This window comes from Pseudophryne corroboree, chromosome 5, assembly GCF_028390025.1.
Source record: "Pseudophryne corroboree isolate aPseCor3 chromosome 5, aPseCor3.hap2, whole genome shotgun sequence".
Lineage (NCBI taxonomy): Eukaryota > Metazoa > Chordata > Amphibia > Anura > Myobatrachidae > Pseudophryne > Pseudophryne corroboree.
In genome coordinates this window covers 404,626,169-404,651,057 of record NC_086448.1, presented here as the reverse complement: position 1 = coordinate 404,651,057, position 24,889 = coordinate 404,626,169, and the positions used below count along the sequence as shown (strand labels likewise).

General features: G+C 48.2%; 1 protein-coding gene across 6 annotated transcripts in view; it reads right to left on the bottom strand.

The window, feature by feature from the left end:
* The window catches only part of BAG1 (BAG cochaperone 1), a 253,268-nt gene that overhangs the window by 193,771 nt on the left and 34,608 nt on the right, over positions 1-24,889 (bottom strand). For all 6 annotated transcript variants that reach the window (XM_063922747.1, XM_063922749.1, XM_063922748.1 and 3 more), the window contains one exon: positions 20,750-20,878. In XM_063922747.1, the coding sequence (XP_063778817.1) occupies positions 20,750-20,878 (129 nt within the window). The remainder of the gene's footprint in view (positions 1-20,749; positions 20,879-24,889) is intronic.

The window sequence follows — 24,889 nt, the reverse complement described above, 5'->3', positions numbered from 1 at the left end:
TATCGGTATCTGTATCTGCTAACTGTGCAAACGAACGTTTATGTGACCCCGAGGGTGTCTACCTGTGATAACACATCCTCCACCGATTTCTTCCATACCTGGTTCTGAGATTCAGATTTATCTAGTCTCTTATTAAAAAGAGCCACATTAGCATTCAAAGCATTCAACACAATTACCCAGTCAGGAGTTATCGGTGCCGACAGGGTCACTCCCACAGCCGTTTCTGCCCCCAACACAGTCTCCTCCTGGGAAGAGCACTCCGCCTCAGACATCCAGACACACCTGTACTGACACCCACAGACACACTGGGAAAAAATAAGATTTTACTTACCGATAAATCTATTTCTCGTAGTCCGTAGTGGATGCTGGGACTCCGTAAGGACCATGGGGAATAGCGGCTCCGCAGGAGACAGGGCACAAGAATAAAAGCTTTAGGATCAGGTGGTGTGCACTGGCTCCTCCCCCTATGACCCTCCTCCAAGCCTCAGTTAGGATACTGTGCCCGGACGAGCGTACATAATTAGGAAGGATATTGAATCCCGGGTAAGACTCATACCAGCCACACCAATCACACCGTACAACTTGTGATCTGAACCCAGTTAACAGTATGATAACAACGAAGGAGCCTCTGAAAAGATGGCTCACAACAACAATAACCCGATTTAGTTAACAATAACTATGTACAAGTATTGCAGACAATCCGCACTTGGGATGGGCGCCCAGCATCCACTACGGACTACGAGAAATAGATTTATCGGTAAGTAAAATCTTATTTTCTCTGACGTCCTAGTGGATGCTGGGACTCCGTAAGGACCATGGGGATTATACCAAAGCTCCCAAACGGGCGGGAGAGTGCGGATGACTCTGCAGCACCGAATGAGAGAACTCCAGGTCCTCCTCAGCCAGGGTATCAAATTTGTAGAATTTAGCAAACGTGTTTGCCCCTGACCAAGTAGCTGCTCGGCAAAGTTGTAAAGCCGAGACCCCTCGGGCAGCCGCCCAAGATGAGCCCACTTTCCTTGTGGAATGGGCTTTCACAGATTTTGGCTGTGGCAGGCCTGCCACAGAATGTGCAAGCTGAATTGTACTACAAATCCAACGAGCAATAGTCTGCTTAGAAGCAGGAGCACCCAGCTTGTTGGGTGCATACAGGATAAACAGCGAGTCAGACTTTCTGACTCCCGCCGTCCTGGAAACATATATTTTCAGGGCCCTGACAACGTCAAGTAACTTGGAGTCCTCCAAGTCCCTAGTAGCCGCAGGCACCACAATAGGTTGGTTCATGTGAAAGGCAGAAACCACCTTAGGGAGAAATTGAGGACGAGTCCTCAATTCTGCCCTGTCAGAATGAAAAATTAAGTAAGGGCTTTTATATGATAAAGCCGCCAATTCTGACACACGCCTGGCTGAAGCCAGGGCTAACAGCATCGTCACCTTCCATGTGAGATATTTTAAGTCCACAGTGGTGAGTGGTTCAAACCAATGTGACTTAAGGAACCTCAAAACAACATTGAGATCCCAAGGTGCCACTGGAGGCACAAAAGGAGGTTGTATATGCAGTACCCCTTTTACAAATGTCTGAACTTCAGGTACTGAAGCCAGTTCTTTCTGGAAGAAAATCGACAGGGCCGAAATTTGAACCTTAATGGACCCTAATTTTAGGCCCATAGACAGTCCTGTTTGCAGGTAATGGAGGAAACGACCCAGATGAAATTCCTCTGTAGGGGCCTTCTTGGCCTCACACCACGCAACATATTTTCGCCAAATGCGGTGATAATGTTTTGCGGTTACATCCTTCCTGGCTTTGACCAGGGTAGGGATGACTTCATCTGGAATGCCTTTTTCCTTCAGGATCCGGCGTTCAACCGCCATGCCGTCAAACGCAGCCGCGGTAAGTCTTGGAACAGACAAGGCCCCTGTTGGAGCAGGTCCTTTCTTAGAGGTAGAGGCCACGGGTCTTCCGTGAGCATCTCTTGAAGTTCCGGGTACCAAGTCCTCCTTGGCCAATCCGGAACCACGAGTATCGTTCTTACTCCTCTCCTTCTTATGATTCTCAGTACTTTTGGTATGAGAGGCAGAGGAGGGAACACATACACTGACTGGTACACCCACGGTGTCACCAGAGCGTCCACCGCTATTGCCTGAGGGTCCCTTGACCTGGCGCAATATCTGTCTAGTTTTTTGTTTAGACGTGACGCCATCATGTCCACCTTTGGTTTTTCCCAACGGTTTACAATCAGGTGGAAGACTTCTGGGTGAAGTCCCCACTCTCCCGGGTGAAGGTCGTGTCTGCTGAGGAAGTCTGCTTCCCAGTTGTCCACTCCCGGAATGAACACTGCTGACAGAGCTATCACATGATTTTCCGCCCAGCGAAGAATCCTTGCAGCTTCTGCCATTGCCCTCCTGCTTCTCGTGCCGCCCTGTCTGTTTACGTGGGCGACTGACGTGATGTTGTCCGATTGGATCAATACCGCCTGACCCTGAAGCAGGGGTTTCGCTTGACTTAGGGCATTGTAAATGGCCCTTAGTTCCAGAATGTTTATATGAAGAGATGTTTCCATGCTTGACCACAAGCCCTGGAATTTTTTTCCCTGTGTGACTGCCCCCCAGCCTCTCAGGCTGGCGTCCGTGGTCACCAGGACCCAATCCTGAATGCCAAATCTGCGGCCCTCTAGTAGATGAGCACTCTGCAGCCACCACAGAAGAGACACCCTTGTCCTTGTCGACAGGGTTATCCGCTGATGCATCTGAAGATGCGATCCGGACCATTTGTCCAGTAGATCCCACTGAAACGTTCTTGCATGGAATCTTCCGAATGGAATCGCTTCGTAAGAAGCCACCATTTTTCCCAGGACCCTCGTGCACTGATGCACTGACACCTGGCCTGGTTTTAGGAGGTTCCTGACTAGCTCGGATAACTCCCTGGCCTTCTCCTCCGGGAGAAACACATTTTTCTGGACTGTGTCCAGAATCATTCCTAGGAACAGTAGACGTGTCGTTGGAATCAGCTGCGATTTTGGAATATTTAGGATCCACCCGTGCTGACGTAACACTACCTGAGATAGTGCTACTCCGACTTCTAACTGTTCCCTGGACCTTGCCCTTATCAGGAGATCGTCCAAGTAAGGGATAATTAAGATGCCTTTTCTTCGAAGAAGAATCATCATTTCGGCCATTACCTTGGTAAAGACCCGAGGTGCCGTGGACAACTCAAACGGCAGCGTCTGAAACTGATAATGACAGTTTTGTACTACAAACCTGAGGTACCCTTGGTGAGACGGGTAGATTGGGACGTGGAGATAAGCATCCTTGATGTCCAGAGACACCATATAGTCCCCTTCTTTCAGGTTTGCTATCACCGCTCTGAGTGATTCCATCTTGAATTTGAACCTCTTTATGTAAGTGTTCAGGGATTTTAGATTTAAAATTGGTCTCACCGAGCCGTCCGGCTTCGGTACCACAAACAGCGTGGAATAATACCCCTTTCCCTGTTGTAGGAGGGGTACCTTGATTATCACCTGCTGGGAATACAGCTTGTGAATGGCTTCCAAAACTGCCTCCCTGTCGGAGGGAGACTTTGGTAGAGCAGACTTCAGGAACCGGCGAGGGGGAAACGCCTCGAATTCCAGTTTGTACCCCTGCGATACCACCTGTAGAATCCAGGGGTCCACTTGCGAGTGAGCCCACTGCGCGTTGAAATTCTTGAGACGGGCCCCCACCATGTCTGAGTCTGCTTGTAAAGCCCCAGCGTCATGCTGAAGACTTGGCAGAAGAAGGGGAGGGCTTCTGCTCCTGGGAAGCGGCTGCATGGTGCAGTCTTTTTCCCCTTCCTCTGCCCCGGGGCAGGAAAGAATGGCCTTTAGCTCGCTTGTACTTATGGGAACGAAAGGACTGAGTTTGAAAAGACGGTGTCTTTTTCTGCTGATGTGAAGTGACCTGGGGTAAAAAGGTGGATTTTCCAGCCGTTGCCGTGGCCACCAGGTCCGATAGACCAGCCCCAAATAACTCCTCCCCTTTATACGGCAATACTTCCATATATCGTTTGGAATCCGCATCGCCTGACCACTGTCGCGTCCATAACGCTCTTCTGGCAGAAATGGACATAGCACTTACTCTTGATGCCAGGGTGCAAATATCCCTCTGTGCATCACGCATATATAGTAATGCATCCTTCAAATGCTCTATAGTTAACAGTATATTGTCCCTATCCAGGGTATCAATATTTTCAGTCAGGGAATCCGACCACGCGACGCCAGCACTGCACATCCAGGCTGAAGCGATTGCTGGTCGCAGTATAACACCAGTATGTGTGTATATACTTTTAAGAATATTTTCCAGCCTTCTATCTGCTGGTTCTTTGAGGGTGGCCGTATCAGGAGACGGTAACGCTACTTGTTTAGATAAACGTGTGAGCGCCTTATCTACCCTAGGGGGTGTTTCCCAACGTGTCCTAACCTCTAACGGGAAAGGATATAGTGCCAATAATTTTTTAGAAATTAGCAGTTTTTTGTCGGGGGAAACCCACGCTTTATCACACACCTCATTTAACTCATCTGACTCAGGGAAAACTATTGGTAGTATTTTCACACCCCACATAATACCCTTCTTTGTGGTACTTGTAGTGTCAGAAATGTTCAATGCTTCCTTCATTGCCGTGATCATGTAACGTGTGGCCCTACTGGACATTACGTTTGTCTCCTCACCGTCGACACTAGACTCAGTATCTGTGTCTGGGTCTGTGTCGACCCACTGAGGTAACGGGCGTTTTAGGGCCCCTGACGGTGTCTGAGACGCCTGGACAGGCACTAATTGATTTGCCGGCTGTCTCATGTCATCAACCGTTCTTTGCAAAGTGCTGACATTATCACTTAATTCTTTAAATACGATCATCCAGTCAGGTGTCGACTCCCTAGGGGTGACATCACTAACCCAGGCAATTGCTCCGCCTCCACATCATTTTCCTCCTCATACATGTCGACACACACGTACCGACACACAGCACACACACCGGGAATGCTCTGATAGAGGACAGGACCACACAAGCCCTTTGGAGAGACAGAGGGAGAGTCTGCCAGCACACACCAAGCGCTATATATATATATATATATATATATATATATATATATATATATATATATATATATATATATATATATATACACACAGGGATAACCTTATATAAGTGTTATTCCCTTATAGCTGCTGTTTATATAGTTTTTAGCTGCCAATAGTGCCCCCCCTTCTCTTTTTTACCCTGATTCAGTAGCAAGTCTGCAGGGGAGAGTCAGGGAGCCGTCCTTCCAGCGGAGCTGTGAGGGAAAATGGCGCTTGTGTGCTGAGGAGATAGGCTCCGCCCCTTCACGACGTCCTGATCTCCCGCTTTTTCTGTAAAAAATGGCAGGGGTTAAAATACATCCATATAGCCCCAGAGTTATATGTGATGTATTCTTTAGCCAATCTAAGGTATATCATGTTATATTGCGTCTCAGGGCGCTCCCCCCCAGCGCCCTGCACCCTCAGTGACCGGAGTGTGAAGTGTGCTGAGAGCAATGGCGCACAGCTGCGGTGCTGTGCGCTACCTTAGTCTGAAGACAGGATCGTCTTCTGCCGCCGATTTCACCGGACCTCTTCGCTCTTCTGGCTCTGTAAGGGGGCCGGCGGCGCGGCTCCGGGACCCATCCAGGCTGAACCTGTGATCGTCCCTCTGGAGCTAATGTCCAGTAGCCTAAGAAACCCGATCCACTCTGCACGCAGGTGAGTCCGTTTCTTCTCCCCTTAGTCCCACGATGCAGTGAGCCTGTTGCCAGCAGGACTCACTGAAAATAAAAAACCTAAAATATACTTTTATTCTAAGCAGCTCAGGAGAGCCACCTAGCCTGCACCCTTCTCGTTCGGGCACAAAAATCTAACTGAGGCTTGGAGGAGGGTCATAGGGGGAGGAGCCAGTGCACACCACCTGATCCTAAAGCTTTTATTCTTGTGCCCTGTCTCCTGCGGAGCCGCTATTCCCCATGGTCCTTACGGAGTCCCAGCATCCACTAGGACGTCAGAGAAAGGGGGACAGACCCACAGTAAAGCCTGTCAGAGAAACACAGAGGGAGTTTGCCAGCTCACAACCCAGCGCCTGTCTCGGTTCTGAAACTATATATATATATATATATATATATATATATATATATATATATATATATATATATATATATATATATATATATAAAATGCCTCAAACCCTGCAGCGCTTTACAATCATTTATTATTGCACCAAATTTGCTATCCCCCCACCCCGTTTTGCACCCTGTTACTTGTGATAGCAGTGGTGAGGAAGGACCAGCGTCTCTTCAGCTCCTGGAGAGAAAATGGCACTGATGAGAGCTGTGAGGGCTGCTTCAGCCCACTCTTTTACAAACAAATAATGCCGGTGGGGGTATGAATTTAGTACCAAGGCACTTCAATATCACTCTGCAAGCCTTTAAAGAGGTGTTTTAATGCTGCCCAGGGCGCCCCCCCCCACACGAACTGCCGTGCCGCTGTGTATGGGAGCATGGCGCGCAGCGCGATCGCTGTGCGGTACCTCAGAAAGCCGTCACTGAAGTTTCTATCTTCTTCTACTCACCTGTCTTCTGACTTCTGGCTGAGCAAGGGGGGTGACGGCGGGCTCTGGGAGTGAACCCCTAGGCGTACCTAGTGTTCCAAACCCTCAGACGCTAATGGTGTCCTGTAGCCAAGAAGAAGAACCTTTAACTCCCTAGAAGTAGGTCTGACTTCTCTCCCCTAAGTCCCACGATGCAGGGAGACCGTTGCAAGCAGCCTCCCTGAAAATAAAAAACCTAACAAAGTCTTTTCCGAGAAACTCAGTAGAGCTCCTCAGTTGTGCATCCAGTCTGCCTGGGCACAGATTCTAAACTGGAGTCTGGAGGAGGGGCATAGAGGGAGGAGCCAGTTCACACCCCTTTCAAAGTCTTAAAGTGCCCATGTCTCCTGCGGATCCAGTCTATACCCCATGGTTCTTGAAGCGTCCCCAGCATCCTCTAGGACATATGAGAAAGAATATGTATAACATTTGCAACCTTTATTGAGGACTTAAATGTCTGTACAATACTCTTAATTATTTGACCAAGAAAACTGTCATTTTTAACATTATTTATCTATGAAAAGGATGAAGCTGCATTCTAGCTGAAACCAAAAAGTGTTAGTAGGTATATGCTATACTAAGGCCTTTCACACAAAACCTAGAGTACATTAACCGTCTGTGACTAATGGGTTTTTACCAAGTAGGCCCTTTAATATATACTGATTCTTAAATGGAGGCACTGAAACTTAAATTTACCCCACTTAATGAGAAGTTGAAATTGGGTACATTGGAGACATATTTAACCTTAAGGAAGAAGGAAGAATAGGTGGTTAGTCTTTTTAGCGGGTGGCGGAGGAAGGAGGGGCAGGATTATTGATAAAAAAAAATAAAGAAGGAGAATAGAAACAATGAATGGGTAAAAAATACGTCACCTTTAAAGTGCTAAAATCACATATGGGTGTTTGCTTCCCTTTTACGTCAATGGGAGCCGGCAACGAAGCATACGCAAGTGGCATGTCGCAGTACATGCGCTTTGTGATCCCACTACAAGCTATAAGTGGCAACGCTGTAGCGGGACACCTGTATAATTCTATTGCCAATTGTACTTGTTTCTTAAATGGCAATATGTTACAAACAATATGCCATTCACTCTATTATTGTCACTTTTTACATTTTGATTATAGCACATTCCTATGGTGATGCATATACATTTGATCTAATAGCAATTATATTAATTACAGATTTATGGTTTTCCAAGCGTTGGGTAAACGTACCCAAGTGGAAAATGATTGAGAACTACTGATACATAAAATACATAAACCAGAGGCGTAACTCCTGGAGACAGTGAAAGCACTGGACCCTGGGCTGCAGTTGTCAGGGGGGCACCAAGAAGGAAATACAGAGGGGGCTGCTGCACTAGAACAGTTTTCTCTCCAATCATTTCATAGTGATTTGCTACAGTCACTGGTGTCCTTTGTTACATCTTCCCCCACAAGATAAAAGGGTCCTACACACTGGCCGACCCGCCGCCGAGCTGCCCGACGGCGGATACGACCGACGAGCGACCCGGCGTCGGGGGAAGGCAGTGACGGGGGGAGTGAAGTTTCTTCACTCCCCCCGTCACCCGGCTGCATTGAAGTGCAGGCAAATATGGACGAGATCGTCCATATTGGCCTGCATGTACAGCCGACGGTGGACCAGCGATGAACGAGCACGGGGACGCGCATCGTTCATCGCTGAAGCCTCCACACTGAAAGATATGAACGAGTTGAGATCGCTCATATCTTTTAAAAAATCGGCCAGTGTGTAGGGCCTTAAAGAGTCTTGTAATTTGTAAAAGCAGTAGCAGAGTGTGTGTGTGTATTATAAATGCAGTACTGCCAAACAACCCCCCTTGTAACGCCAGGTTGAGTGAAAACTTCTAGTGATGGGCGTCTTTTTTCCCGAAAATGCATCTCGGTCGCAACACAATGCAACTAGGGTGGACAAGGAGACAGTTGATTAATTTGATATACAGTATAACACTTGTATATCTGGGTGCGACTGAGTATCTGAATCTGTATACGAAGTGCTACAATGCAGCAGAAGATTTTTTCCAATACAAGTTCTGTTCTGCTCCTTATACAGACTCAGTCAAACACAATATACAAGTGTCACATCAAAGTAATCAGCACAGTCTTCTCGTGCGTCCTGTTTGCATTGTTGCAACAAAGAAACAAGTTTCAGGGGAAAAAATTGTATTTTAATAATACCTACCGGTAAATCCTTATCTCTTAGTTCGTAGAGGATGCTGGGGATGCTTCAAGAACCATGGGGTATAGACGGGATCCGCAGGAGACATGGGCCATTTAAGACTTTAAATGGGTGTGAACTGGCTCCTCCCTCTATTCCCCTCCTCCAGACTCCAGTTATAGGAACTGTGCCCAGGGAGGCGTACATTTCGAGGAAAAGGATTTATTTAACTATTTTTTAAAACTAAGGTGAGATACATACCAGCTCACACCTCCGTACAACATGGCATTCAACAACAACGCATGCAACGGCATGACTAACATCAGCCACACAGACTGACTGAACTCAACACAACATATGTGTAACCATAACCAATAACTGCAGATACAGCCCGCACTGGGACGGGCGACCAGCATCCTCTACGGACTATGAGAAAAGGATTTACCGGTAGTCCTAGAGGATGCTGCGGATGATTCAAGTACCATGGGGTTTATACCAAAGCTCCAGAACGGGCGGGGGAGTGCGGATGACTCTGCAGCACCAATTGACCAAACAAGAGGTCCTCCTCAGCCAGGGTATCAACCTTGTAAAACTTTGCAAAGGTGTTCTAACCTGACCAAGTAGCAGCTTGGCACAGCTGTAATGCCGAGACCCCTCGGGCAGCCGCCCAGGAAGAGCCCACCTTTCTGGTAGAATGGGCTTTCACCGATTTCGGTAACGGCAATCCTGCCGTAGAATGAGCCTGTTTAATCGTATTACAGATCCAGCGCGCAATAGTCTGCTTTAAAGCAGGAGCCCCAATCTTGTTGGGAGCCCACAGGACAAACAGAGCCTCCGTTTTCCTAATTTGAGCCATTCTGGCGACATAGATTTTCAAAGCTCTGACCACATCGAAAGACTTCGATTTCGCCAAGGTGTCCGTAGCCACTGGCACCACAATAGGTTGGTTTACGTGAAACGATGAAACCACTTTTGGCAGAAATTGCTGACGAGTTCTCAACTCCGCTCTATCAGCATGGAATATTAAATGGGGGCTTTTGTGAGACAAAGCTGCCAACTCAGATACTCGCCTTGCGGATGCCAAGGCCAACAACATGACTACTTTCCAAGTAAGGAACTTTAACTCAACCTTACGTAAAGGTTCAAACCAATGAGATTGCAGGAAATGCAATACCACATTAAGATCCCACGGTGCCACAAGAGGCGCAAATGGAGGTTGGATGTGCAGCACACCTTTCACGAAGGTCTGAACTTCTGGAAGGAAGGCCAATTCTTTCTGAAAGAAGATTGATAAGGCCGAAATTTGTACTTTAATAGAGCCTAACTTTAGGCCCGCATCCACACCTACTTGCAAAAAATGGAGTAAATGCCCCAGCTGAAATTCTTCCGTAGGAGCCTTCTTGGATTCACACCAAGACACATATTTCCTCCAAATATGGTGGTAATGCTTTGCCGTTACTTATTTCCTAGCCTGAAGAAGTGTGGGAATGACTTCACTGGGAATACCCTTTCGGGCTAGGATTTGGCGTTCAACCACCATGCCGTCAAACGCAGCCACAATAAGTCTTGATACACGCACGGTCCTAGTTGTAACAGGTCCTCTCTTAGAGGAAGAGGCCAGGGATCTTCTATGAGCAACTCCTGAAGATCTGGATACCAGGCCCTCCTTGGCCAGTTTGGAACAATCAGTATCGCCTGAACCCTTGTTGATCTTTATCACCTTTGGAATGAGTGGAAGTGGAGGGAACACATAGACCGACGGAAACGCCCACGGTGTCACTAGGGCATCCACCGCTACTGCTTGAGAGTCCCTCGACCTGGAACAATATCTCTGAAGTTTCTTGTTGAGGCGGGACGCCATCTTGTTTATTTGAGGAATTCCCCAACGACTTGTCACTTCTGCAGAGACCTGTTGATGAAGACCCCACTCTCCTGGATGGAGATCGTGTCTGCTGGGGAAGTCTGCTTCCCAGTTGTCCACTCCTGGAATGAAGACTGCTGACAGAGCACTTGCATGTCTCTCCGCCCAGCAAATAACTTTTGTGGCCTTGGCCATCGCCACTCTGCTCCTTGTTCAGCCCTGGCGGTTTATGTTCGCCACTGCTGTTATGTTGTCTGACTGAATCAAGACGGGCAGACCGCAAAGATGTTCCGCTTGCAGAATGCCATTGTAAATGTCCCTTAATTCCAGAATGTTTATGTGCAGACAAGCTTCCTGGCCTGACCATTTTCCCTGAAAATTTCTCCCCTGTGTGACTGCTCCCCAGCCTCGGAGACTTGCATCTGTGGTCACTAGGATCCAGTCCTGGATCCCGAACCTGCGGCCCTCCAGAAGGTGAGAACTGTGCAGCCACCACAGGAGGGAGATCCTGGTCCTGGAAGATAGGATTATTTTCCGGTGCATGTCCAGGTGAGACCCGGACCACTTGTCCAACAGGTCCCACTGAAACACCCTGGCATGGAACCTGCCATACTGAATGGCCTCGTAGGCCGCCACCATCTTCCCCAGCAACCGAGCGCATTGAAGGATCGAGACTCTTGCCGGTTTCAGAATCTGTTTTACCATGTTGTTTTTCCAGAGCCTATTCCACTGGAAGAAAAATTCTCTGTAATGCTGTATCCAGAATCATGCCCAGGAATGACAGCCGTATCGTCGGAACCAACTGTGATTTTGGCAAGTTTAGGAGCCAACCATGTTGCAGAATCGTCAGCGATAGCGCAACATTTTTCATCAATTGCTCCTTGGATCTCGCCTTTATGAGGAGATCATCCAAGTACGGGATAATTGTAATTCCCTGCTTGCGCAGGAGAACCATTATTTCAGCCATAACCTTGGTGAAAATCCTTGGAGCCGTGGACAGACCAAACGGCAACGTCTGAAATTGGTAATGACAATCCTGAACAGCAAACCTTAGGTATGCCTGATGTGGAGGATATATGGGGACGTGTAAGTAGGCATCCTTTATGTCGACCGACACCATAAAATCCCCCTCCTCCAGACTGGAGATCACTGCTCGGAGAGATTCCATCTTGAATTTGAATTTTTTCAGAAATAAATTGAGGGATTTTAGGTTCAGAATCGGTCTGGCTGAGCCATCAGGCTTCGGGACCACGAACAGACTCGAATAAAAACCCTCCTCCCCGTTGTGACGGGGGTACCGTGACAATGACCTGATTTTGACACAGCTTTAGTATTGCCGCGCATACTACCTCCCTTTCTAGATGAGAAGCTGGCAAGGACGATTTGAAAAATCGGTGAGGGGGCACGTCTTGAAAATCTAATTTGTACCCTTGGGTTACTATTTCCAATATCCAAGGATCCAGGTCCGAGAGTACCCAGACCTGACTGAAGAGTTTGAAACATGCCCCCATCGGTGCGGACTCCCACAGAGGAGCCACAGCGTCATGCAGTGAATTTGGTAGAAGCCGGAGAGGACTTCTGCTCTTGGGAACTTGCCACAGCCTGTGACCTCTTTCCCCTTCCTCTACCTCTCGCAGCAAGGAAGGAGGACCCTCGTCCTTTTTTTAATTTATTGGGCCGAAAGAACTGCATCTGATAGTGGGGTGTTTTCTTCTGTTGTGCAGGAACATAAGGTAAAAATGACGACTTACCCGCGGTAGCCGTAGATACCAGGTCAGTGAGGCCGTCACCAAACAAGACACTACCGTTAAACGGTAAAGACTCCATCGCCTTCTTAGAGTCAGCATCAGCATTCCATTGATTAATCCACAATGCTCTCCTAGCTGAGACTGCCATGGCATTGGCCCTTGATCCCAAAAGGCCAATATCCCTTATAGCTTCTTTTAAGTATGCTGCAGCGTCCCTGTTATGACCCAGAGTCAAAAGTACGCTATCCCTGTCAAGGGAATCTATCTCAGATGACAAGTTATCTGCCCACTTTTCAATAGCGCTACTCACCCATGACGAAGCAACGGCAGGCCTGAGTAGCGAACCCGTAGTGACATAAATTGATTTAAGTGTATTTTCCAGCTTATGATCCACAGGATCCTTTAGGGCTGCTGTGTCAGGAGACGGAAACGCCACCTTTTTGGATAGACGCGATAGAGCTTTATCGACCGTAGGGGTTGACTCCCACTTTTCCCTGTCCCCAAAAGGAAACTGATATGCCACTGGAATTCTTTTGGGAACCTGTACCTTCTTGTCAGGATTTTCCCAAGCCTTTTCAAAAAGAGCGTTCAGTTCATGAGAGGGAGTTAACGTTACCTCAGGTTTCTTTCCTTTATACATACAGACCCTAGTATCGGGAACAGCAGGGTCCTCTGTTATATGCAACACTTCTTTTATCGCCACAATCATGTACTGAATGCTCTTAGCCAGTTTAGGATTCAATCTGGTGTCACTATAGTCGACACTGAAATCAGAGTCCGTGTCGGTATCCATATCTGTTATCTGGGTAAATGCACGTTTCTGTGACCCCGAAGGGGTCTGAGCTTGTGACAAAGCATCTTCCATGGATTTCCTCCATGTCTGGCTTTTAGACTCAGATTTATCTAATCTCTTCGTCAACCGAGCCACATTAGCATTCAAAACACTCAACATATTTACCCAATCAGCCGTCGGCGGTGCCGACGCGGTCACTCCCACAGCCTTTTCCGTTCCCACTCCAGTCTCCTCCTGGGAAGAGCACTCGGCCTCAGACATGTAGACACACACGTACAGACACCCACAACAACACTGGGGCTATAGGAGACAGACCCACAACAATGCCTGTTAGAGAAACACAGAGGGAGTTCTGACAGCTCACAACCCAGCGCCTATCCCGGTTCTGAAGCGAGTAAATTACTGCCCAGACCTGTTAGCGCTTTTACTTTCAACTAACTAGCACCAAATCTCTTGTGCCCCCCCCGTTTTGCACCCTGCTACTTGTACAGCAGTGTGGGAGGCCAGGCTCAGAGTCTCTGCAGCTTCTGTAAAGAGAAAATGGCGCAGGTCAGAGCTGTGAGGCCCAAGACACGCCCCCTTAATGACGCACTTCAGTCCTGCTAAATTTTTCATCTTTATACTGGCGGGGTCTGTAATTAGTGCCCAGGCACTTTATACACTTTCTGCCAGTCGCTAAATTGAGGATTTATGCTGCCCAGGGCGCCCCCCCTGCGCCCTGAAGTGCCGTTCTTATGTGGGAGCATGGCGCGAATCGCGGTACCTCAACAAGCCATCTTCTGCAGTCACTGAAGTCTTCTGATCTTCTGCTACTCACCCGGCTTCCATCTTCTGGCTCTGCTAGGGGGGTGACGGTGCGGCTCCGGGAACGAGCAGCTAGGCGGACCAAATGATCGTACCTTCTGGAGCTAATGGTGTCCAGTAGCCTAAGAAGCAGAGCTCTTGAACTCAGAGAAGTAGGTCCGCTTCGCTCCCCTCAGTCCCACGATGCAGGGAGCCTGTTGCCAGCAGGTCTCCCTGAAAATAATAAGAATTTACTTACCGATAATTCTATTTCTCGTAGTCCGTAGTGGATGCTGGGAACTCCGTAATGACCATGGGGAATAGCGGCTCCGCAGGAGACTGGGCACAAAAGTAAAAGCTTTAGGACTACCTGTGTGCACTGGCTCCTCCCCCTATGACCCTCCTCCAAGCCTCAGTTAGGATACTGTGCCCAGACGAGCGTACACAATAAGGAAGGATTTTGAATCCCGGGTAAGACTCATACCAGCCACACCAATCACACCGTACAACCTGTGATCTGAACCCAGTTAACAGCATGATAACAGAGGAGCCTCTGAAAAGATGGCTCACAACAATAATAACCCGATTTTTGTAACAATAACTATGTACAAGTATTGCAGACAATCCACACTTGGGATGGGCGCCCAGCATCCACTACGGACTACGAGAAATAGAATTATCGGTAAGTAAATTCTTATTTTCTCCGACGTCCTAGTGGATGCTGGGAACTCCGTAAGGACCATGGGGATTATACCAAAGCTCCCAAACGGGCGGGAGAGTGCGGATGACTCTGCAGCACCGAATGAGAGAACTCCAGGTCCTCCTCGGCCAGGGTATCAAATTTGTAGAATTTAGCAAACGTGTTTGCCCCTGACCAAGTAGCTGCTCGGCAAAGTTGTAAAGCCGAGACCCCTCGGGCAGCCGCCCAAGATGAGCCCACCTTCCTTGTGGAATGGGCTTTTACAGATTTTGGCTGTGGCAGGCCTGCCACAGAATGTGCAAGCTGAGTTGTACTACAAATCCAACGAGCAATAGTCTGCTTAGAAGCAGGAGCACCCAGCTTGTTGGGTGCATACAGGATAAACAGCGAGTCAGATTTTCTGACTCCAGCCATCCTGGAAACATATTTTCAGGGCCCTGACTACGTCCAGCAACTTGGAGTCCTCCAAGTCCTTAGTAGCCGCAGGTACCACAATAGGCTGGTTCAAGTGAAACGCTGAAACCACCTTAGGGAGAAATTGAGGATGAGTCCTCAATTCTGCCCTGTCCGTATGAAAAATTAGGTAAGGGCTTTTATAGGATAAAGCCGCCAATTCTGAGACACGCCTGGCTGAAGCCAGGGCTAACAGCATTACCACTTTCCATGTGAGATATTTTAAGTCCACAGTGGAGAGTGGTTCAAACCAATGTGATTTTAGGAACCCCAAAACAACATTGAGATCCCAAGGTGCCACTGGAGGCACAAAAGGAGGCTGTATATGCAGTACCCCCTTGACAAACGTCTGAACTTCAGGAACTGAAGCCAGTTCTTTCTGGAAGAAAATCGACAGGGCCGAAATTTGAACCTTAATGGACCCTAATTTTAGGCCCATAGGACAGTCCTGTTTGCAGGAAATGCAGGAAACGACCCAGTTGAAATTCCTCTGTAGGGGCCTTCCTGGCCTCGCACCACGCAACATATTTACGCCAAATACGGTGATAATGTTGTACGGTTACATCCTTCCTGGCTTTGATCAGGGTAGGGATGACTTCATCCGGAATGCCTTTTTCCTTCAGGATCCGGCGTTCAACCGCCATGCCGTCAAACGCCGGAGCAGGTCCTTTCTTAGAGGTAGAGGCCACGGGTCCTCTGTGAGCATCTCTTGAAGTTCCGGGTACCAAGTCCTTCTTGGCCAATCCGGAGCCACGAGTATAGTCCTTACTCCTCTCCTTCTTATGATTCTCAGTACCTTGGGTATGAGAGGCAGAGGAGGGAACACATACACTGACTGGTACACCCACGGTGTTACCAGAGCGTCCACAGCTATTGCCTGAGGGTCCCTTGACCTGGCGCAATACCTGTCTAGTTTTTTGTTGAGGCGGGACGCCATCATGTCCACCTTTGGTTTTTCCCACCGGTTCACAATCATGTGGAAGACTTCTGGGTGAAGTCCCCACTCCCCCGGGTGGAGGTCGTGTCTGCTGAGGAAGTCTGCTTCCCAGTTGTCCACTCCCGGAATGAACACTGCTGACAGTGCTATCACATGATTTTCCGCCCAGCGAAGAATCCTTGCAACTTCTGTCATTGCCCTCCTGCTTCTTGTGCCGCCCTGTCTGTTTACGTGGGCGACTGCCGTGATGTTGTCCGACTGGATCAGCACCGGCTGACCTTGAAGCAGAGGTCTTGCTAGGCTTAGAGCATTGTAGATGGCCCTTAGCTCCAGGATATTTATGTGAAGTGATGTCTCCAGGCTTGACCACAAGCCCTGGAAATTTCTTCCCTGTGTGACTGCTCCCCAGCCTCTTAGGCTGGCATCCGTGGTCACCAGGACCCAGTCCTGAATGCCGAATCTGCGGCCCTCTAGAAGATGAGCACTCTGCAACCACCACAGAAGAGACACCCTTGTCCTTGGTGACAAGATTATCCGCTGATGCATCTGAAGATGCGACCCGGACCATTTGTCTAGCAGATCCCACTGGAAGGTTCTTGCCGAATTGGATTGCTTCGTAAGAAGCCACCATCTTTCCCAGGACCCTTGTGCATTGATGCACTGAGACTTGGCCTGGTTTTAGGAGATTTCTGACTAGTTCGGATAACTCCCTGGCTTTCTCCTCCGGGAGAAACACCTTTTTCTGGACTGTGTCCAGGATCATCCCTAGGAATAGAAGTCGTGTCGTCGGGATCAGCTGCGATTTTGGAATATTGAGAATCCAACCGTGCTGGCGCAGCACTATCTGGGATAGTGCTACTCCGACTTCCAACTGTTCCCTGGATCTTGCCCTTATCAGGAAATCGTCCAAGTAAGGGATAACTAAAACTCCCTTTCTTCGAAGGAGTATCATCATTTCGGCCATTACCTTGGTAAAGACCCGGGGTGCCGTGGACAATCCAAACGGCAGCGTCTGAAACTGATAGTGACAGTTCTGTACCACAAACCTGAGGTACCCTTGGTGAGAAGGGTAAATTGGGACATGTAGGTAAGCATCTTTGATGTCCAGAGACACCATATAGTCCCCTTCTTCCAGGTTTGCAATCACTGCTCGGAGTGACTCCATCTTGAATTTGAACCTTTGTATGTAAGTGTTCAAGGATTTTAGGTTTAAAATTGGTCTCACCGAGCCGTCCGGCTTCGGTACCACAAATAGTGTGGAATAGTACCCCTTTCCCTGTTGTAGGAGGGGTACCTTGATTATCACCTGCTGGGAATACAGCTTGTGAATGGCTTCCAATACTGCCTCCCTGTCTGAGGGAGACGTTGGTAAAGCAGACTTTAGAAAACGGCGAGGGGGAGACGTCTCGAATTCAAATTTGTACCCCTGAGATACCACCTGAAGGATCCAGGGGTCCACTTGCGAGTGGGCCCACTGCGCACTGAATTTCTTGAGACGGGCCCCCACCGTGCCTGTGTCCGCTTGTAAAGCCCCAGCGTCATGCTGAGGACTTTGCGGAGGCGGGAGAGGGCTTTTGTTCCTGGGAACTGGCTGTTTGTTGCAGCCTTTTTCCTCTCCCTCTGCCACGGGGCAGAAATGAGGCGCCTTTTGCCCGCTTGCCCTTATGGGGCCGAAAGGACTGCGCCTGATAATACGGCGTCTTCTTAGGTTGAGAAGCTACCTGGGGTAAAAATGTGGATTTTCCAGCAGTTGCCGTGGCTACCAGGTCTGATAGACCTACCCCAAATAACTCCTCCCCCTTATAAGGCAATACTTCCATGTGCCTTTTAGAATCCGCATCACCTGACCACTGCCGCGTCCATAAACCTCTTCTTGCAGAAATGGACAGCGCGCTAACTCTTGATGCCAGTCGGCAAATATCCCTCTGTGCATCACGCATATATAGAAATGCATCCTTCAAATGCTCTATAGTCAGTAATATACTGTCCCTATCTAGGGTATGAATATTTTCAGTCAGGGAATCAGACCACGCCAGGCCCGCACTGCACATCCAGGCAGAGGCGATTGCTGGTCGCAGTATAACACCCGTGTGAGAGTATATACATTTTAGGATATTCTCCAGCTTTCTATCGGCAGGTTCCTTTAGGGCGGCCGTATCAGGAGAGGGTAGTGCTACCTGTTTAGACAAGCGTGTGAGCGCTTTATCCACCCTAGGGGGTGTTTCCCAACGTGCCCTATCCTCTGGCGGGAAAGGGTACGATGCCAATAACCTTTTAGGGATTATCAGTTTTTTATCGGGGGAAACCCACGCCTCATCACACACTTCATTTAATTCCTCGGACACAGGAAAAACTACAGGCAGTTTTTTCTCACCAAACATAATACCCTTTTTAGTGGTACTTGTATTATCAGAGATATGCAATACATTTTTCATTGCTTCAATCATGTAACGTGTGGCCCTAGTGGAAGTCACGTTTGTCTCCTCATCATCGACACTGGAGTCAGTATCAGTGTCTGCCATTTGAGGTAACGGGCGTTTTAAAGCCCCTGATGGCGTTTGAGACCCCTGGACAGGCACAAGCTGAGTAGCCGGCTGTCTCATGTCGTCAACTGTCTGTCGTAAAGAGCTGACACTGTCACGTAATTCCTTCCATAAGCTCATCCACTCAGGTGTCGACTCCCTAGGGGGTGACAACTGTATAATCTCATTTTCCTCCTCAAACATGTCGACACAATCGTACCGACACACCACACACACACACAGGGAATGCTCTGATAGAGGACAGGACCCCACTAGCCCTTTGGGGAGACAGAGGGAGAGTATGCCAGCACACACCAGAGCGCTATATATATATATATATATATACAGGAATACCACTATAAAATGTGCTTTTCCCTTTATAGCTGCTGTTAGTATAAACTACTGCGCCAAATTAGTGCCCCCCTCTCTTTTTTACCCTTTTCTGTAGTGCAGGACTGCAGGGGAGAGTCAGGGAGACGTCCTTCCAGCGGAGCTGTGATGGAAAATGGCGCCCGTGTGCTGAGGAGATAGGCTCCGCCCCCTTCTCGGCGGCCTTTTCTCCCGCTTTTTGGTGAGTTCTGGCAGGGGTTAAAATACATCCATATAGCCCTGGGGGTTATATGTGGTGTATTTATGCCAGCCAAGGTGTTTTACATTGCTGCTCAGGGCGCCCCCCCCTAGCGCCCTGCACCCTCAGTGACCGGAGTGTGAAGTGTGCCTGAGTAACAATGGCGCACAGCTGCAGTGCTGTGCGCTACCTTGTTGAAGACTGATGTCTTCTGCCGCCGATTTTTCCGGACCTTTTCTTGCTTCTGGCTCTGTAAGGGGGCCGGCGGCGCGGCTCTGGGACCGAGCTCCGAGGCTGGGCCTGTGTTCGGTCCCTCTGGAGCTAATGGTGTCCAGTAGCCTAAGAAGCCCAATCCACTCTGCACGCAGGTGAGTTCGCTTCTTCTCCCCTTAGTCCCTCGATGCAGTGAGCCTGTTGCCAGCAGGTCTCACTGAAAATAAAAAACCTAAAACTAAACTTTTACTAAGAAGCTCAGGAGAGCCCCTAGTGTGCACCCTTCTCGGCCGGGCACAAAAATCTAACTGAGGCTTGGAGGAGGGTCATAGGGGGAGGAGCCAGTGCACACCAGGTAGTCCTAAAGCTTTTACTTTTGTGCCCAGTCTCCTGCGGAGCCGCTATTCCCCATGGTCCTTACGGAGTTCCCAGCATCCACTAGGACGTCAGAGAAAATAAACCTACAAAGTATTTTTTCTGAGAAACTCTGGAGAGCTCCTCAGTGTGCATCCAGTCTCACTGGGCACAGAATCTAACTGGAGTCTGGAGGAGGGGCATAGAGGGAGGAGCCAGTTCACACCCATTTAAAATCTTAAAGTGCCCATGTCTCCTGCGGATCCTGTATATACCCCATGGTTCTTGAAGCATCCCCAGCAACCTCTAGGACGTATTTGAAAAAAATATGCCTGACATTAGCAGATTTGCACGGGAATTGGCAGCTCACTCATGCCAGACATCTTGTGCTGCATGGCATGTTCAGGATAGATGTATGAGAATCACTGGCGTATTTATAATGGGTGCAGTGTGTGCGGTGCACACGGGCCCCTGAGTACAGAGGGGGTCCCCACTGCACACGCTGCACCCATTTTTTTAATACTTACCCCTCCGGAGTCCCACGCCAATGTCAGCAGCGCTGTGGATTCACCATGAAAATGGTGCAGTGCCCATTTTAACGGTGTTCTGTGCATGCGCAGTAGAGAAATCACTAGGAAAATGTCCGCCACCCCATTTTACCGGTGTTCTGTGCATGCGCAGTAGAGTCTGAGCCCTCTAGTGCTCAGACTCTCCAGCACTGCCGGTAGTGGGACCAGAACGAAGGAAGCAACACATGGGCCTCTTCCTCTCTTAAAGCGCCTATGATGAGGACACATCTGTATATCAGCACATATGCAAGCCGGAGCCACTAGGTGGATGCAGACACCTCATTCTATTTTGCCTCCAAGTGCCTGGTGTGAACTTACACCCCTGACGCGAACCCTTACACCAGTGAAAATATAGAAGACAAAAGTGTTTCTTTAATAAAAATCATAAAATGCCTGAACCATACACTGATATACTCCACTGTACATTATAATAAATATAATTTACCTTTGTATATTAGTTTCTGTGAGGTAATTGGTACATCAGTTATTTTCTCTACTGCCAGGGCCATGTCCAGAAGAGTCGGCTCGTCATTTTCGTCCTGTGCCACCACCTGTAGCTTATGCTTCTGACTTCCTAGGATGAAAACATGCAAGATGTCAATTCTATTAAACATTATTTTTGACACAATATTAGACTACTACAAAATAAGAAAGTAACATATATATATATATATATATATATATATATATATATATATATATTAGGTCAGAAGGTCATGGATTCATAGATAATTCAGGACTACTAATTAAGCAGTGGAGCAATGTTTTCAGTATCAGTTGATTTTGGATTCTTATATGGTGTACATACTGGGCCAATGGATCGGCCATTCACATGACCGGACAAACTATTTAATGATTAGTAAGGTTTTTGCACAAACAATTTTGTGTATATGTGCTTAACAGATATCTGCTCGATTTGTCAGCCCAGCAGACTCCATTTGAATACCGTATGTTCGCCCACTTGTGACATCCCATTCAAAGTATTCTCCACCCGATTTATTATTTCAACTGTGTGTAGACACCGAATAATATGATGATATATTGCATCCCTAATGAAGCCCCTAAGGGGGAGAAACGCATTGGAAGTAGCTTACATTTGCACCTGTCCAGCAGAGCTCCAGCGCCAGCAGCCGCGATAACCGGAAAGTCACACTGGCAACGCTGCACAGAGCATCCCAGAGGCAAAAAACGCAGCGGTACACGAGCACCCGGCCAGTCTAAAGCAGAGGTGCTACGCCTGTCACCAAGCTGCTCCGGCGATCCCGGCGTTCAACCAGCCCATAGCAAGAGCGGGCACTTGTTCCTCCAGCAATGGGTAAGCGGACGGAAGAACTGATACAGCAACACCACCTGTCCCACCCAGTAAAATCTGGTAAGTGGGCATAGGAGCGGAGCACCAGCAACTTACACAGATTAGCACAGTGGTCAGGGAACAGGGGTAAATTTCCCCAAATGGGGTAAAAATGTAATTCCTGGGGTAATGGACGGTTGCGCTGCCCAGACACAGCCCTGTCCAGCTCGCGATGTGGCGTGCAGACATCACACCGCGCTCCCTTCTGCCCGTCCTGCGCTCCTGGCCGCCCTGTGCTGTGTTCCTGGCCCCGGTGTGATGTGCTGACGTCACACCGCGCTCCCTCATGCCCGCCCGTCCTGTGCTGTCCTGTCCTCCAGCCTGCGGCCCGCCAACCCACACACATAACTTGAAGTGTTCTGTGACCCACGCTCCAGTCTGTTTTTTGTTACTCTAATAAAAATGTATCACATCGTTATGCAAAGAAGAATACTCTTATACAGTGTATCCTAATTTAGCCCTGGGTTAGAAATAAGCCAAAGCAAGGTTAAAAAATTAGTCTGTACATAAAGCCATATAGTACACAGAAAAATTCCAACAACAGTCTGATCGGCTCAAATAAAGTCCAGAGAACTGTATATCCTGCCAAATAGGCTATCCTTACGGTATTGGTGGTCAAAAGGATGTCTCTAGTCTGCAGGGTGATCACTCAAGTAGTACATTCAAATAACTAGGCAAAAAAAGGTTGTACTTACCGTCACAGTACACCTGTTGATGTGGTAGTTTACGTACTCCATTTGGGTCGTGCAGGGATGGTGCTGCGTTAACCTTTGTAATAAAGTTATATCCTGCTAATAAAGGGGTCAGGGAATTTTTTTACCTCTTACCCCAAAATGTACTCGGATGCGCTGACGTTACCCACTTGATTTGAAAGAAAGGAAATCATATATTGTTGTGCGTATATACTGGTTATCACTGTTTTATATGGCATTTCTGATTTAGTGTGTGTGTGTGTGTGTATATATATATATATATATATATATATATATATATATATATATATATATATATAATAGAAAATAGAAATTGAGTGTACTCTACCATGTCGAAAGCCGACACCATGAGGCCTAGTACTTGCATCGCCGAGTGAATCGATACTATTGGGTGAGAGAGAGGAAGTATATGATCCTGTCCTGAACTTTCAGGATCTTCTGTGGAGACAAAAACAGGCATTGGCTGTGTGTGTCCAGCAGTGCCCCCAGGTGCACCATGCTCCGAGCAGGGACAAGCGAGGACTTCTTCCAATTGATGAGCCACCCGTGGGCTTGTAGAGTTTACAGTCAGTTGTAGATGACTGAGGACATCGTAGGAGTTTGCCAGAATCAGCAAGTCATCCAGGTACGGCAGGATCCTGACTCCCTGGCGACGGAGATGAGCCGTTATCAAGGACATAACCTTGGTGAAGATCAGAGGGGCCGTGGCCAGTACAAACTACAGAGCCTGGATTTGATAGGGAAGGTTGCCAATAGCAAATTGCAGATATTGCTGATGCGATATGGCAATAGGTATATGCAGGTAAGCATCATGTATAGCCAGGGATACCATATAGTTTCCGGGTTCCATGGTCCGTACAATTGAGTGCAGTGTTTCCATACGGAACTTGGACACTCTCATTTGAGGTCGAGTATAGGCTGGAAAGACCCATTGGGTTTCAGGACTAGAAACAGGGTTGAGTAGTATCCTCTGCATCTCTGGGAGAGGTACCGGCACTATCACTCCTGTATCCATGAGGGAACGCACGACCAGTTGTAGAGCTTGCACCTTCAACAAATCTGAAGGAATAACCATTGTGCAGAACTGGCGAGGGGGACATCTTTTGAAAGAGACTGCATACCCGTGAGTGACAACTTCTCACACTCATGCGTCTTAAGTGGTCTTTAACCAAACCTGGGTGAATCGCAGAAGTCGGCCTCCCACCCAGTAGTCCCGCAGAGGGAGGCATCGCCCTGTCATGCAGCAGGCTTGTCTTGTTTAGAAACAGGCTGACAGGCAGCCCAGGATTGTTTTGCCTTGGGCTTAGTCATTTTGGGAGCACAATATTGTCTCGGGTATGCCTGACCTTTTGCTTTCCCTTGAGGCCGAAAAGAGTGAAAAAAGTGGTACCTTTTGCCTTCTGTGCAGAAGGATTAGTATTAAGGAGAAATGCAGTCTTAGCAACCGCTAAGTCAGTCACAACCTTATTGAGATCTTCCCCAAATAGGATGTCTCCCTTAAAGTCCAGGTCCAACTTCCATGACCTCAAACACAGAATGCGGAGAGCCAAGATGGACGTACTCGATGCCTTAGCCGCCATCACACCTGCCTCAGAGGACATCTCCTGAATGTAATATGTGGCGGTGGTAATATGAGACAGGTACTGTCTGGCAGTGTCAGATATATCCTGAGGCAACTCTTCCTCCAATGCCTGAACCCATGCTTCAATTCATTTTGCAGCCTACGAGGCTGCTATAGTGGGTCTACAGTATGTAAAGCACCTGTAAGGGATTACATAGACTTCAGGCAACCCTCCACACGTTTATCTGTCGGTTCCTTCAGAGAGGTGACAGTGGTGACAGGAAGGGTAGATGACACCACGAGACGGGTGACATGTGTTTCCACCGGCGGTGAATTTTCTCATTTGTTACACAACTCAGAAGGGAGAGGATAACAAGCTACCATCTTTTTAGATAGGGAAAAAATTTTTTTCCTGGCGAAGACCAGGGTTCTTGACATATGTCTACTAAATGGTCAGAATAGGGTAATAATGTTTTAGTTACCTTCTGATGTTTAAACTTACCAGGTTTCTTAGACACTGTAGCGGTATCCACATCATCACCTATTTGTAGAATTTGCTTATTAGCAACCACTAGGTCAGGGACATCAACCAGAGTTGCAGATTCCTCGTCAGAAGCAGCTGTATCAGTGTCTGACAGGTCAGTATACTCCCCATCCTCATCAGATGAATATTCCGAGAGATTAGTGGATTGTGAGGAGGAAGTGGCCCGCTTAGATGACCCCTTGACACCAGAGTGACTTGGGGTATGTTTATGTCTAACCAAAGATTGATTCAATTGCTGCAACTGGGTAGACAAATTATCCGCCCAAGGCGGATTTACCATAGGGGTCATATGTGGCTGCAATGGCATAGGAGGTCCCACGGGGGGCGTAAGGTGTGTCACAGGCATATTGAGCAAAGATGTGAACACCGCCCAAGGTGGATCCTGATTGATTACAGGAGCTGCGGACTGACAGATG